The sequence below is a fragment of the Oryza brachyantha genome, chromosome 9 (genome assembly GCF_000231095.2).
Source record: "Oryza brachyantha chromosome 9, ObraRS2, whole genome shotgun sequence".
Lineage (NCBI taxonomy): Eukaryota > Viridiplantae > Streptophyta > Magnoliopsida > Poales > Poaceae > Oryza > Oryza brachyantha.
In genome coordinates, this window is record NC_023171.2 from 13,916,871 (window position 1) to 13,930,291 (window position 13,421).

General features: G+C 45.7%; 2 protein-coding genes and 1 long non-coding RNA gene across 3 annotated transcripts; all 3 read left to right on the plus strand.

Moving 5' to 3' along the window:
* The first annotated feature begins 4,452 nt into the window (after positions 1-4,452).
* Positions 4,453-7,357, plus strand: LOC102700648. Its single transcript, XM_006660831.3, has one exon. It carries the CDS (start codon positions 4,586-4,588, stop codon positions 6,491-6,493), a length of 1,908 nt encoding a protein of 635 aa, XP_006660894.1. The 5' UTR covers positions 4,453-4,585; the 3' UTR covers positions 6,494-7,357.
* Positions 7,358-7,456: 99 nt separating this feature from the next.
* LOC121055386 lies at positions 7,457-8,801 on the plus strand. Its single transcript, XR_005812518.1, has 3 exons — positions 7,457-7,566; positions 7,672-7,866; positions 8,305-8,801. It is a non-coding gene; the product is annotated as an uncharacterized LOC121055386 (long non-coding RNA).
* Positions 8,802-10,038: 1,237 nt separating this feature from the next.
* LOC102714218 (thaumatin-like protein 1b) lies at positions 10,039-11,449 on the plus strand. The gene is made up of 3 exons (XM_040527729.1): positions 10,039-10,107; positions 10,199-10,901; positions 11,182-11,449. Exons 1-3 carry the CDS (start codon positions 10,044-10,046, stop codon positions 11,405-11,407), a joined length of 993 nt encoding a protein of 330 aa, XP_040383663.1. The 5' UTR covers positions 10,039-10,043; the 3' UTR covers positions 11,408-11,449.
* Positions 11,450-13,421: the final 1,972 nt, after the last annotated feature.

The window sequence follows — 13,421 nt, forward strand, 5'->3', positions numbered from 1 at the left end:
TGGGAGGGCCAAGGCTAATATCTACCATTCCTTCGTTTTTGCACAAAGCACCCCTGAAACTGCAGTATTACACTTCCACTGGTAGACCGTATACTAGAAACAACAGAAAGGTATAAATAAAAGATAATGCTAAAAAAGAAAAATTATAAAAACACCCAGAACATTTCAAATTTAATTCAAAATTTTAAATTTTGGCTATTTATAGTACCTTTAATTTTTTTATTTGATATTATTAACTTTTTTATCAATGTTTTGATCATTTGTTCTATTAAAAGAATTGCATAGTTATTTTGTTGTCATTTATTTTATCTTTAAAGGTATTTAAACAATGACTTATAGTTTTGTACATTTGCATAAAAATTTTAAATAAGATAAATAATAAAATCTAGATGTAAAAGTTAACGATGTTAAATAAAAAGAATAAGTATAACTGTATAAGCCAACAGACAAACAATCAACTCACCTGTAAAAATCCAAGTTCCTTTTTTTTTCCCCTTAGAACGAGCTCGAACTGAGAACTGTGTCACCTTCTGTCTGGCCATGTCGTCTTCTCCGCCGTCAAATCCTTGTCTGGAACAACCAATCCAGACCTGATCGACAATATTTTTTCAGAACTGACCTGATCGACTAATTGCTGGTCGTCTTCTCCACTTCCTGAACTTTCTCCTAGCTGTTTCCACTTCACAGAGATCAGACACCTACTTGGGTGGCATTTGGATGATCGCCTGATTGCATTTCTGTCCCCGCTACTGCTGCCATCTTCTCCACCGGCACCGTCGGTCCAGTGTCAACACGATCGAGCAGCAGAGGAATCGATCGATCGGCTCAGCTGCGTGCGTGCGTGGCTGACAGGCTACTGGGTCAGGTCAGCTGGTTACCGCCGTGGCATGTGAGCGAGGACATCTTCAACTGACCAAGTCCATTCTTATTATTCTACTACCAGCACACTGACACTATATACGGAGTAAGTATACAGTGTGTGCGTGTAATGTGGGTTCGTGTGCGCTCCGAGCTGTACTCTTGCAGAAAAAGAAAAAAAAAACTAAAATCCCGTTTGGATACTATAGGACTTTTTTTAAATTCCTACCACATCGAATGTTTAGATACTAATTAAAAGTATTAAATATAGACTATTAATAAAACCCACATCATACTCTAGACTATTTCGCGAGACGAATCTATTGAGCCTAATTAGGTCATGATTAGCGAATGTGATGCTACAGTAAACATTTGCTAATCGTGGCTTAATTAGGCTTAAAAATTGTGTCTAATGAAATAGTCTTTATTTATGCAATTAGTTTTGTTATCAATCTATATTTAATACTTCTAATTAACGTCTAAACATTCGATGTGACGGGACTATAAAAAAGTCTCTAGATCCAGACACAGCAACCATTGCTTTTGCTTTGCTTGCATTGCATTGACCTGGTTGGCATGAAGACCCTTTCAAGCTCTCTGCTCCAAGCGCGCCGCTGGGTCTTGACACTTGAAAATCGCAATGACGCCATGACGGGTTCAGAGCTTTAATTTATCTGGAAACACAGAATGGGATCCGTCCGCTGTTAATTCGCCTGATTCTTGCAATAATTGCGACATCAAAGTGGGCCGCACGAACAAATCAAACAGCTGTTTTTTCCTTCCCATAAAGTCAAAAAAAATATAAATCAACAGCTGTTTGAGCACATGATAACTGTTTCAGAGAAATAGGTGGGATCTATGAAATTGGGATCATTTTTGTGTAGAACAATTAGGCTAATTAAAATTCTTTTTTTTTCCACAAGCTGCACAATCATGTGGGCACCTTTCTTTTTCCCATATCGTGTTCGTTCTGTTCGGTTGGTGCACGAGGCAACACTGAAAATGCGACACTTGCATTCCTTTGCTCCGACGAAAAAAAAGCTTGCAATTGGACGGGACGACAACGACGATGCTCTCTGGTCTGCTCGTCCTCAAGTTCTGCAGCTGTTGTTGCGTGCGATCCAGAAACCGGAAATGTGGCAGTTTGGTGGGTGTCCATGACCATACGTCCAAAAAAATTGCGCTTTTTTGTGTGTGTGGATTAAGGAACAGTATCAACTGGCACCGTTGTTTGATGGGGACCTGGGATTTAAAAACGGTATAGGTATGGCCTATGAGGACAAGAGGAAGGATGGAAAAACATTGAGCACTGTCTTCCCGCTTTTGCCTACACTTATAAAATAAAATTTAAATTACTTAAATTTAGAGTAGATTTTGAGTCTTCTGTTATAGGTTTTTTTAGTTTTGATTTTTAGATTGCTAAGAAGTAAGAACAATATCAAAATGTTTTATTCACAAATTCTTTTTTCATTTATAAATATATCGTTTGGTTTTTTTCCCTTAAAAACCAAACAATCTTTCATTGAATTATTTAAGTGTCTCATCCTAGCTATATTTTGAACCGAATGAGTATTTTTTTATATACATGTTCTTTGACATTTAAAAGCCAATACTGAAAATAAACTACGATGAAAAAGTCTAAAATTAATTTCAAATTGAAAATTGAGAATTTAAATTTTGGGCATAATCATAAGCTGCATTTTCCATTTTCTGTCCACTTGGCTGCAGTTTTCTTTCCCGAGACTGCCGTTGGGTATTGGGCTAAAATTCTCATATTGTTATCAGATTCTGTGTTTTTGTCGTGTGCTAAAGAAACCCGCCCGGGGAGCGGGGAAACCTGCTTTGACCATGTGAAAAATAAGCAGCGCTGCAAATGTCTAATTTTATGATTTGTGTGTTGCAAGATTGAATGTTAATAGTTATCTTTGGGTGAATTAATTTGTCCATCTGTAGTCATTTTTGTTCCTTTTCTTTCTTTGTCATACATTATCTAAAAGGCATGTTGTTACTGTCATTGATCACATTACAATGTATTGCCACCCATATTGATTTTGTTAACGGTAAAAACTTCTCTTTTTCTAGCAGGTGTTCGGTGTGGAACACATGATTTAAATTTCTTGATTAGAAAAATACGGACTTTGAATGATATTCCAACAAGCTTAAAGGAAAATTTAATTTAAAGCAGAAGTCATATTAAAAACAAAACATCTTATCTGTTGCAAACTTCTAATCATGAAAACTTTTTGATATAATTTTGACCAATAATTGCATATATAATATTTAGCGTGCTCTACCAATTTGTTAGAACTATAAAAATGTAGTATTGCTGTGTGTCGTATTTGGATGTATTTTTTTTATATGGTTAGTTTTACTGTGAATGCTTATATACTTTAATTGAAATTAAGAACCAAAGTTTAATATTGAAGGACATGCCAAGTAAAATTGTGTCCTATAATTTGAGATTGAAGGAACAATATTTTTCGACAATTTGTTTGTACTAAAAGCAATACTAATATGCAACTATACGTGTAATACTACACTGTTAATGCATGACTCACCTTAATTTTTCCGCACAATTTCTGGACGTTACGCTACATCCGCCGCCTAGCTTTTAGCTCAGCAACATAAATATAGTGTGACAACTCATATGACCTGCGTACATCACCTTATTGCATTTTCAACTTATTTCGTGCTAAAAACATAAGAACATCTAGTGTTCAAAATTAACATCTAGTGTTCAAAATTTATTTCAAAATATAGTAACTTTAACTACCTCCTCTTCCTGAGAAATCACAAGCTTCCCAATCTAATTTCACCAACTTTTTTTAATTCCTGTATCCAGCTTAAAAACCCCGGACCGATGGAGAGTAAAATTAGAGCAAGTTTAATAGTATAGCCAAATACTAGCTTAAATTTATCTATAGTTAATCTAATAGCTAATTCATACAATAGTTATCTACAAAATATCACTATATAGTCCCGCATGTCATGCATACATTTTATTTTAAAACACGTATACAACTGGCTACAAATAAATAGCCATATTTTTTCTCTAATTATTTTTTAAAATATGCTTATAGCCCTGCCGCTCTAGCGGGAGTCGTCCGCAATTGTGAGGCAGAGCACCGCACATCACGGCTCCATGAGTCCATCCACGTGGTGCGGCACCTAACCAGCAGCAACCCCGCGGCCGCCCGGCACGTCGCCGCGCGCTTCACCTACACCCAGCCAAAGCCAGCCCAGCCCAGCCAGGCCAGACTGCACACCACACCAGGGCAACCAGCCAACCGCCCAAAATACCCGCACCGCACCGCGCCGCTCTCCAGTTGGAGCCAGAAGCCGGAAAAAACACCGCAGATATAGCGGCGAAAACGAGCGAAACGCACGCACCGAGACGAGACGGCAGGCGCGGCCGTTGCTGGCGTTTGCCGCTGGCTCCGCCCTCCACCAGCTCACGCGACGCGAGTCGCGAGTAGTACCCGCCGCTCCAAGAGAGGAGAAAAGGGCAAGGGCGGTTCCAAATTTACTCTCTCTCCTCCTCCTCCCCCACCATCGCCGCCCACCACCACCACCACCTCCTCCCCCATTTTCCCACCCTCCGGACTCCGGAGGAGGAGGAGGCAGGGAAGGGAAGGGACCCGAGCCCACTCACCCCCTGCCGGCCGGAAGGGCGGCCGGGGTAGTCCACCCATTGCGGCGGCGGTGGCGCGGGGAGGTGGGGGGCGAGATGGACGACCTGAAGCAGATCCTGGCGCGGCCGATCCAGCTGGCGGAGCAGGTGATCAAGTGGTCGGACGAGGCGTACACGTTCCGGCAGGAGTGCATGGAGCTCAAGGCCAAGGTGGAGCGCCTCGCGGGGCTGCTCCGGCAGGCGGCGCGGGCGGACCTCTACGAGCGCCCCGCGCGCCGCATCTTCGACGACACGGAGAAGGCGCTCGACAAGGCCATGGCGCTCGTCGACAAGTGCCGCGCCCACGGCGTCGTCCGCCGCGTCTTCACCATCATCCCCGCGGGCTCCTTCAAGAAGATGGCCTACCAGCTCGACAACTCCATCGGCGACCTCTCCTGGCTCCTCCGCGTCTCCTCCTCCGCCTCCGACGACGACGACTTCGACGCCCACATTGGCCTGCCCCCCATCGCCCAGAACGAGCCCATCCTCTTCCTCATCTGGGAGCAGATCGCCGTGCTCTACACCGGCAACCTCGACGCCCGCGCCGACGCCGCCGCCAGCCTCGTCTCCCTCGCGCGCGACAATGACAGGTACTCCAAGCTCATCATAGAGGAGGATGGCGTCCCACCGCTTCTCAGGTTGGTCAAGGAGGGCAAACTCGAGGGACAGGAGAACGCCGCGCTCGCCATCGGCCTCCTCGGCCGCGACCCGGAGTGCGTCGAGCAGATGGTCCACGCCGGGGCGTGCACGGCCTTCGCCAAGGTGCTCAAGGAGGGCCCCATGAAGGTGCAGGCCATGGTGGCCTGGGCCGTCTCGGAGTTGGCCGCGAACCATCCAAAGTGCCAGGACGCCTTCGCGCAGCACAACGTGATCCGGTTTCTCGTCGGACACCTCGCCTTCGAGACGGTGCAGGAGCACTCCAAGTACGCCGTGACATCGTCCAAGATGTCCCTACATTCCGTGGTAATGGACAAGAAGAACAGCACCCGTAGGGCGTTCGTCCCGGACTTGATGGACGCAGGGCACCCGAATGGACACCTTTCACAGAGCAAGAACGAGATGCAGCATTTGGTGCAGTCCACCATGGTCGCGAAGCCTAATGGGAGCAGTGTTAAGGGCATAGGCAGTAATGGTGGCGTCGTCTCATCGAAGCAGCATAATTCATCATTGTCAGGAACGACTACAAAGGGCCGGGAGTTTGAGGACCCTGAGACAAAGGCATATATGAAGGCAAATGCTGCAAAGGCATTGTGGCATCTCGCCAAGGGCAATGCAGCTATCTGTAAGAGCATCACCGAGTCAAGGGCGCTGCTCTGCTTCGCGGTGCTACTTGAGAAAGGTGAAGGTGATGTGCAGTACAATTCTGCTATGGCTCTTATGGAGATCTGCAGTGTTGCTGAGCAGAATTCCGACCTGAGACGTTCAGCATTTAAGCCAACTTCTCCTGCTGCCCGTGCTGTTGTTGACCAACTCTTACGTGTTGTAGACAAGGCTGAGTATGATGATCTCCTTATTCCCTGCATTATCTCATTAGGCTGCCTGTCCAGAACCTTCCGTGCAACTGAGACTCGGATCATTGGGCCATTGGTGAAGCTTCTTGATGAGAGGGAAGCTGATGTCTCTCGGGAGGCAGCACTTTCCCTCACCAAGTTTGCATGCACAGAGAATTACCTGCATGTTGATCACTCTAAAGCTATCATCAGTGCGGGTGGTGCAAAGCACCTTGTTCAGCTCGTTTATTTCAGTGAGCAGGTGGTTCAGCTTGCAGCACTCACCCTTGTATGTTACATTGCACACAATGTCCCAGATAGCGAGGAGTTGGCGCAAGCAGAGATCCTCACGGTGCTTGAATGGGCCTCGAAACAGGCATTCATGATCCAAGATCAGCTAATTGAGAACTTGTTGCCAGAAGCGAAGATCAGATTGGAACTGTACCAGTCCAGAGGTGCAAAGGGCTATCATTAGATCACTTTGTGTTGTTTGAAGGCTTGAAAGAAGAATATAAACATGTTCTTCTTTACAATGGCCAAGTTCTGTACATAAATCGGGTGGCTTCTATTTATACTCTGGTTAAACCTTTTTTTATCCCCGACATAGGTAAGAAAAAGCTGTTCAAGTTACATGTTTGGTTGGGTTTCTCATGCTGAGAGGGAATTTTGCTTCAGGTGTCCTGGGGGGTTTGTAGGCGTTGATGGTCACAACTTGAGTTGCTCTTGTTGGTGGTATAGTTTTGGGAGATTAGCATCTTGTACTCTCTTTGGCCTATGTATCGTGTATATTACATTTTGCGTCTCTATAATAGAAAATTTCTTTACTTCCAAGGTTTCTCTTGTGTGTGCGCGAACAAGTGTGCAGCATCACTGTTAGACTGTTTTTGCTGCTCTATTGATGACTGTCCGACTGTGCACTTCACCAATTTTTCGTTCATGCTTGAGATACAATTACATGTCAGTCTTTTCACTAGTCAACTTCAATAGAGGCTAACCTTGTACTGAAAAAAAGTGTCCAAGGCACTTGCTTTGATCTTATAATCTTTGCAGCTAGTATATCATTCTTCTTTGCAGCAAATCTGTAGTAGCGTATCATTAATTTCTGTATACACTATGTCTGAGGCAGATCTGATTTCTATGACTTTTGGGTCTGTATTCAGCAGCCATCCTTTGATATTAATTGATGCATATGTTGGAATACTTTACTTAGGAAATGTAAATTAACTGTTTCCTTTTTGTTTTCGTGGTTGTGAGTAAAATGAGTTGTGCTTTCCAAGTTATCAATATACATCACCGCAACAGCAGTTTGTTTCATAATTTCGATGTGGATGTAACCTGGCTTGGCCCCTATCTAGTCTTGTTTAGAGTACCTTTCAGACAATCCATTCCGCGAGTTCAAACAAATCACATACTCAGTTTCATGTTGTGTAACAGGATGTAACCAGAGACTGAGGTCATCAGTTAATACCTGACCAAAGTGTCACAACAGTTGGCTGCTGATCTTTGTAGTTTTCCGAATCAAGAATCGATGCATGACCCACTGCTCAGGTATGTGTAGTTCTGAAGGACTGAAACCTAATTGGTTGCATGCGTCCTATTTGGATCTCGATCTTGTTCTATCACTGTTTAGCTTTTCTTCCTTTCTCAAACCAGGCAGTGTCAGGTTCCATCTGCTGCTCGTATTAACAGCAGATGGGCCCTTACTATAAGAGCATGGCAACAGCCATGAACTGATTGCGCAGGCGTCCAGTTGTCCTGATCGTTCACAGATTCTGCATTTCCATAATCCTGTCATCTGGAGACGGTTGAAAGGCTGGTTCCTCTTCTAGTTTCAGAGTTTCAGTGAAGGTATCCCCCTTTTTTTCTCCTATTCAAATGACATCACTCATCACATGCAAAATGGGCATATATGGCTGTAGCGGTTGGAAACAATCAAACACACCAGGATTCCTCGTGGATTAGTTGATGCTGATGAATTGATTGGTTCGGTGTGTTAAGCTGGTAGCTAGATAATCTTGTCTGCATTCAATTGTTGAGCTCGTCGAATAAAAATTAGGGGAGCAGGCAGGCAAAAAGATGGGCGTGCCTGCAACGATTGCACATCGTAACACATAAGCCTCCACGTTTGATAGTCATGTTGACTTTCTATTTATTTCTGTATGTGTCAACATTATCTTTCAAAATTGTTTCCTTTGGCTCATTTTTATTAATTTTTAAGCGACCTTTACGTCCTACTTTTTAAAATTTGTCTTGATCTCGCTTTTACACACTTTTTTTTTCTTTCAGAGGGCGACAGATGAAACAGTAGGTAAAAGAAAACAGAAACGATTGTGATGTAAGCCAGCTGCCAGTTCGGTGCAAGTGCAACCAGCATCGTTTCGCATGGGCCTAACTAAAGCCTGAGTAGAAAGAACAGGCACTGCATCATGGGCTCTGCTTGTTGGGCTAAGGTGAGCCTCTGAACATTGAGGAGCTGTTCATCCCAACCTAATTCAGAGGTAGAGTCCACTGACAAAACAATAGAACTCGATCGATGAGGACATACCGTCCACTGCAGAAAATTGTGGTTCATCAGTAGAATCTCACTACTGTCAAAATATCCTGTTAGGTTCGAGGTGTTAGCACAAAACATGTACGGCTGGTTTGTTTATGTAAGGCAAATTGGCATATACAGAGTCTAAACATGAGGCAACCGGACAAATTTATCCGGACGATCAAACAAGTAATAATGCTCAAGATCATCGGTGTTAGTAACACCTGAGGGGCTGAGGGCAAACGTTGCTCCCCAAGACACTTGTAGCTGGTGTCATTTCTGGTAATGGAAATGGGAGGAGGATTACCCTTCATGCTAAAAAAACACCTTGAGGGCACTTTGAGAATAGAGCCGATCGCAGATTAGCCATGGACTTAACAATACCTACCTACACCTAGTTTAAAACAGCACCAGGTCAACACATTTCACATATGGACAGTTGGACAGGAAGCTCTTGCGGTCTGTATTGTCCAATCCAAATGGCTGTCAACATTGGTTTTACTGTTTAAACTTTCTGAAGCTTCCTTTCAAAAAAAAACACACACACACACATACTAAAAAAAGCATAGCTTATATCAGTATGCTTATAAAAGGCCAAAAAAAACTGCACATTTCATAATTTTAAGTGCATCTCTCAGGTCGAGTTGTATAAGATGGAGAAGCATATAATAAGCAAAGAAACAGGTAGTGATGGCACTGTGACTGTCAGAGATGGGATCAAAATTTGACTTGAGCAGAGCATGCATATGATATGAGCAGCACATCAGGCAGCAGGCAGCCAGGCACACTCACCAGTGAGATTCTTCACCGCGAATCCCGTATTGGCTTTGGCGTTCCGGGAAGGATGACGAATGTCTCTGCGTTCTGCAATCCCCCACAGTTCACAGCGACGCTCTCAACTCCTCTAGATTCACGATTTTTCCTGGACTCAACTCAACTCAACATTTGCTTCGAGCTACTGTAAAGACGGCGAGCAGATTGTTGCTAGCTCTAGCGTAAAGTAAACACGGCAATACTAGGGCAAACACTACACGAAAGGTTTCACATCTGTCTTTTCGATTCTGTTTATACTTATAAACTAAAATTAATTTTTTAATATTAAATTTAGAGTTGGTTTTAGAGTTTTTTATTAAAGTTTATTTTCTAGTCTTCCTTTTTAGATAGCTAAGAATACACGTATAAAAAAATATTTATAAATTATCCTTCCGGTTTCATGATTTCATCAGCACAGTGCTCTTCATCGATCTTTCACCACGTGGCAGCTGCTGACTGGCCACTCTCTCTGCAAACTCGAACGTTGTGCCATCACAGCACACCACCGGCCACCTCACGAGGCTCCAATGCAAGTCTGTCTGCCTCTCTCTCTCTCTCTCTCTCTCTCTCTCTCTCTCTCTCTCCATGTGTTATAAGTTGGCGCTTGTTGATTGATTGCTCAAAAACTCCACCAGAATTCATCAAGAAACGTGCTCCGTCCAGCTTGCTGCAACCAGCAATGGCGAGTGATCGCCTTCTCCTCCTCCTCCTCCGCGTCACTTTCCTCCTCACCTCTCTCTCGAGTACGTGCATGGCCGACCAGCTCAGCTTGCTTCGGGTGCGTGGTGCAAGAGCAAAATGGCGGTGCTGATGTGATTTGTTCTTGTGTTGCAGGGGCGGCATTGTGCGCGACGTTCACGCTGACCAACTCCTGCGGCTACACGGTGTGGCCGGGCCTCCTGTCGAGCGCCGGCTCGCCACCGCTGGCCACCACGGGGTTCGCGCTGGCGCCGGGGGAGTCGCGCGCCGTGGACGCGCCGGCGGCGTGGTCGGGGCGCGTCTGGGGACGGACGCTCTGCGGCGCCGACCAGGCGTCCGGCCGGTTCGCGTGCGCCACGGGTGACTGCGGCTCGGGCGCCGTCGAGTGCGGCGGCGGCGGCGCCGCGCCGCCCACGACGCTGGCCGAGTTCACCCTCAACGGCGGCGGCGGGAACGACTTCTACGACGTGAGCCTCGTGGACGGCTCCAACCTGCCGATGGTGGTGGTGCCGCAGGGCGGCGTCGGCGGCGCGACGTGCGGCGCCACGGGCTGCCTGGTGGACCTGAACGCGCCGTGCCCGGCCGACCTGAAGGTGGCCGGAGCCGACGGCGCCGGCATCGCCTGCAAGAGCGCGTGCGAGGCGTTCGGCACGCCGGAGTACTGCTGCAGCGGCGCGTTCGGCCGCCCGGCGACGTGCCAGCCATCGGCGTACTCGCAGTTCTTCAAGAACGCGTGCCCTCGCGCCTACAGCTACGCCTACGACGACGCCACCTCCACCTTCACCTGCGCCTCCGGCACCGTCGATTACCTCGTCGTCTTCTGCCCTAGCATCTCCAGGTAATTAACCTCACCGACCATCGATCAGTGATTAGCCTTATCAATGCAGTATCATGTCCCAACCATCAAATCAAATCATTGACATGAACGTGGGTGGATGGTTGGTCAATGATCATGCAATCATGCCAATGTACGTGACTACGTTGAAGACGGATGATTAATTAATGTCTTGTGCCGACTAATTAAGTTACAAGCAACTATAGTTTGTCTACACGTAGCCGTGTAAGAAATCAATTAACCCAAGTGATCAACTAACTATACCCGGTGTGGTGGTGTCCAGCCTCAAGTCGTCCGTGGGCGGCGGCGCGAACCCGTCGACGTCGGGGGCGGGGCTGCCTCTCATCAACGACACGGTCTCCTTCCTCAACCACGGCGGCGGCGGCGGCGGCGGCTACTACGACGCGTCGTGCAGCTCCTCTCCGGCGGCTCCCAGCTGCACAGTACTCCTCCTCCTCCTCCTCGCACACGCGGCCACCGCCGTGCTCGCTGCCTGCGGCCACCGCTAGCTGGCTAGTTGCCGTGGTAGAGAGCTAGCAGCGTACGTACCGCCGCCGTCATCCGCCGTGGTCGCCGTCGCCGACGGGTGGGAGCTAAGCCAAGCTAAGCACACCTCGTGCGGCGAGCTAGCGACGCGCTGGCCATGCACGTGCCGTGCCGGCCCGGCCGACGCTTTGACCTCGGGCCGTATTGCGATTTGTATAGATAGATTCATCATTTATTATCGTGGATCGGTGAGGCCAAGCTGCATCTGACGCCGAATCGCAGATGGTTTTGCAAGCAAGGTTGTGGAGATTTGGACTACAAATTTAACTAAAACTGGGTTGATTAATTGGGAAGATGAAGTAATTAATTAATTAGTCTCAGTCTCCACATTGCAGCAACCAATCTGTGACATTTTCCTTTTTTTTTCTTTTTCTGTTGAGAGGAGAGAAGAACAGAACCAGGTGGGTTGGTTGAGGTTCATGGGGCAACGTGTGCAGTGCAGTGCAGATGGGTCGGTGAGTCGATCACATGATGATACAGTGATTATACTACGTTTCCTTAATAGCATGGACTTCAGAAATCTGAATACTGAAACTTCTGTAAGCCTGTAATTGTGTTTCCTGATCGATGTCTGAAACTCTGAAGGCTGGCACGGTGGATCTAGCTTGTTGGTTAGTTCTTGTCTCGTCCAGTGCCAGTTAATGTAGGAGCAAGTCTCAGATCTGTTCGACTGTTTGCACACTCGCAACTTGCAATGACATGGCCTTTCCGGTCTCGGTGTGCTTTTATCTTAAATTCACGTAATTTGTTTTTTATAAGTAACTATAAAGTTAAATCAGTTTTAAAATCTTCTTCACAGATAAACCGTTTTGCTCCGCGCTACCTCCGAAAACACGGAGGTACTTTATCTCCGCGTCAAGACTCGGGGCAGATCTTTTTGACTAAGTGCTGAATGTCTAGGTGACAGAGACCTCCGCGTCAACCTTGTATGAATTTGAAGTATCTCCGGGCCACCGGCGATGACACGAAGCAAACGATTTATTTTTGAAAATGGTTTTCAAACCGATCTATTTTTATAATTTGTTTTTGAAAATGATCAAATAATGAAAAAAAAACATAACGAGGCTGGCAGCATGTAGGGCTACTGCCTACTGGTCGCCTGGCTGACTGAATCTGAATGCATGGTGATAACTGAAAAGTTGGACAGAGTTGGACCCAACCACTTGTGCTGTTGAGCATGCATGCATTCATCAGTCCACTGCAGCAGTCTGCAGATGCTGATTCCTTTTACTCTCGTGCAAAGGGTGAGTTTGGCCGGAGGGAGTTTTTAAGAAGCGAATGGAAGTCAAGAGAAATTGGGCTATTAACTTTCTTTTTCTGGGTTAGGGAACATGTTCCTAACTTTAAATCTGCATGGGAGCGGGTAAAAAAAAATCCTTCTCTAAAATAAGAAAAGGGAACATGGAAGTTTTAAGGGAGTTGAATTCAGAATTGAGGGAGAAACTCTGTATTTTAAATTTTAATACCTGGGGAGGGACTATGAGTCCAAAGGAAATTTGCATTGTTTAGATAAATCCGAATCCAAGTCATCCATCGTCACTTAGGATGTGTTTGGTTTCAGAGATAGAATAGGTTGGGACAGAGCCAACCCATCCCTAACCATGTTTGATTGGTGGATGAGTGTGATGCGTTGGACCCAGCAGAGGAATATTCCTCCTAGATCCAGGTCCAACACATCTCAGCAAAACGGTGGGACGGATCCGTCCTAGGACGACCACAACGCACAGAGGGGTGTTTATTTTATTTATTAAATTTATTTAAAATATATTACTTGTATAAATATACATTCAATTATTTTAGTTTATTCATATATTAATCCTAGTATTTAATATTTTATTTTGGATATGAGAGGTAACATTTATCCCATCTCATCCCTTCAACCAAACAAAAAACATGTCCAACCTATCTCATCTCATCCCTTCCACCAAACAAAAAACAGAGTCCAACTCACTCTTCCAACCAAACAGAAAAATGGAA

What these genes read in the sequence shown, in the direction of transcription:
- LOC102700648 (XM_006660831.3), top strand. Translation starts at nt 4,586, where the DNA reads ATGGACGACCTGAAGCAGATCCTGGCGCGGCCGATCCAGCTGGCGGAG.
- LOC102714218 (XM_040527729.1), top strand. Translation starts at nt 10,044, where the DNA reads ATGGCGAGTGATCGCCTTCTCCTCCTCCTCCTCCGCGTCACTTTCCTC. An exon ending in CCTCCTCACCTCTCTCTCGA is followed by an intron (nt 10,108 to 10,198) that starts GTACGTGCATGG and finishes CTTGTGTTGCAG; the next exon opens with GGGCGGCATTGTGCGCGACG. An exon ending in TTCTGCCCTAGCATCTCCAG is followed by an intron (nt 10,902 to 11,181) that starts GTAATTAACCTC and finishes GGTGGTGTCCAG; the next exon opens with CCTCAAGTCGTCCGTGGGCG.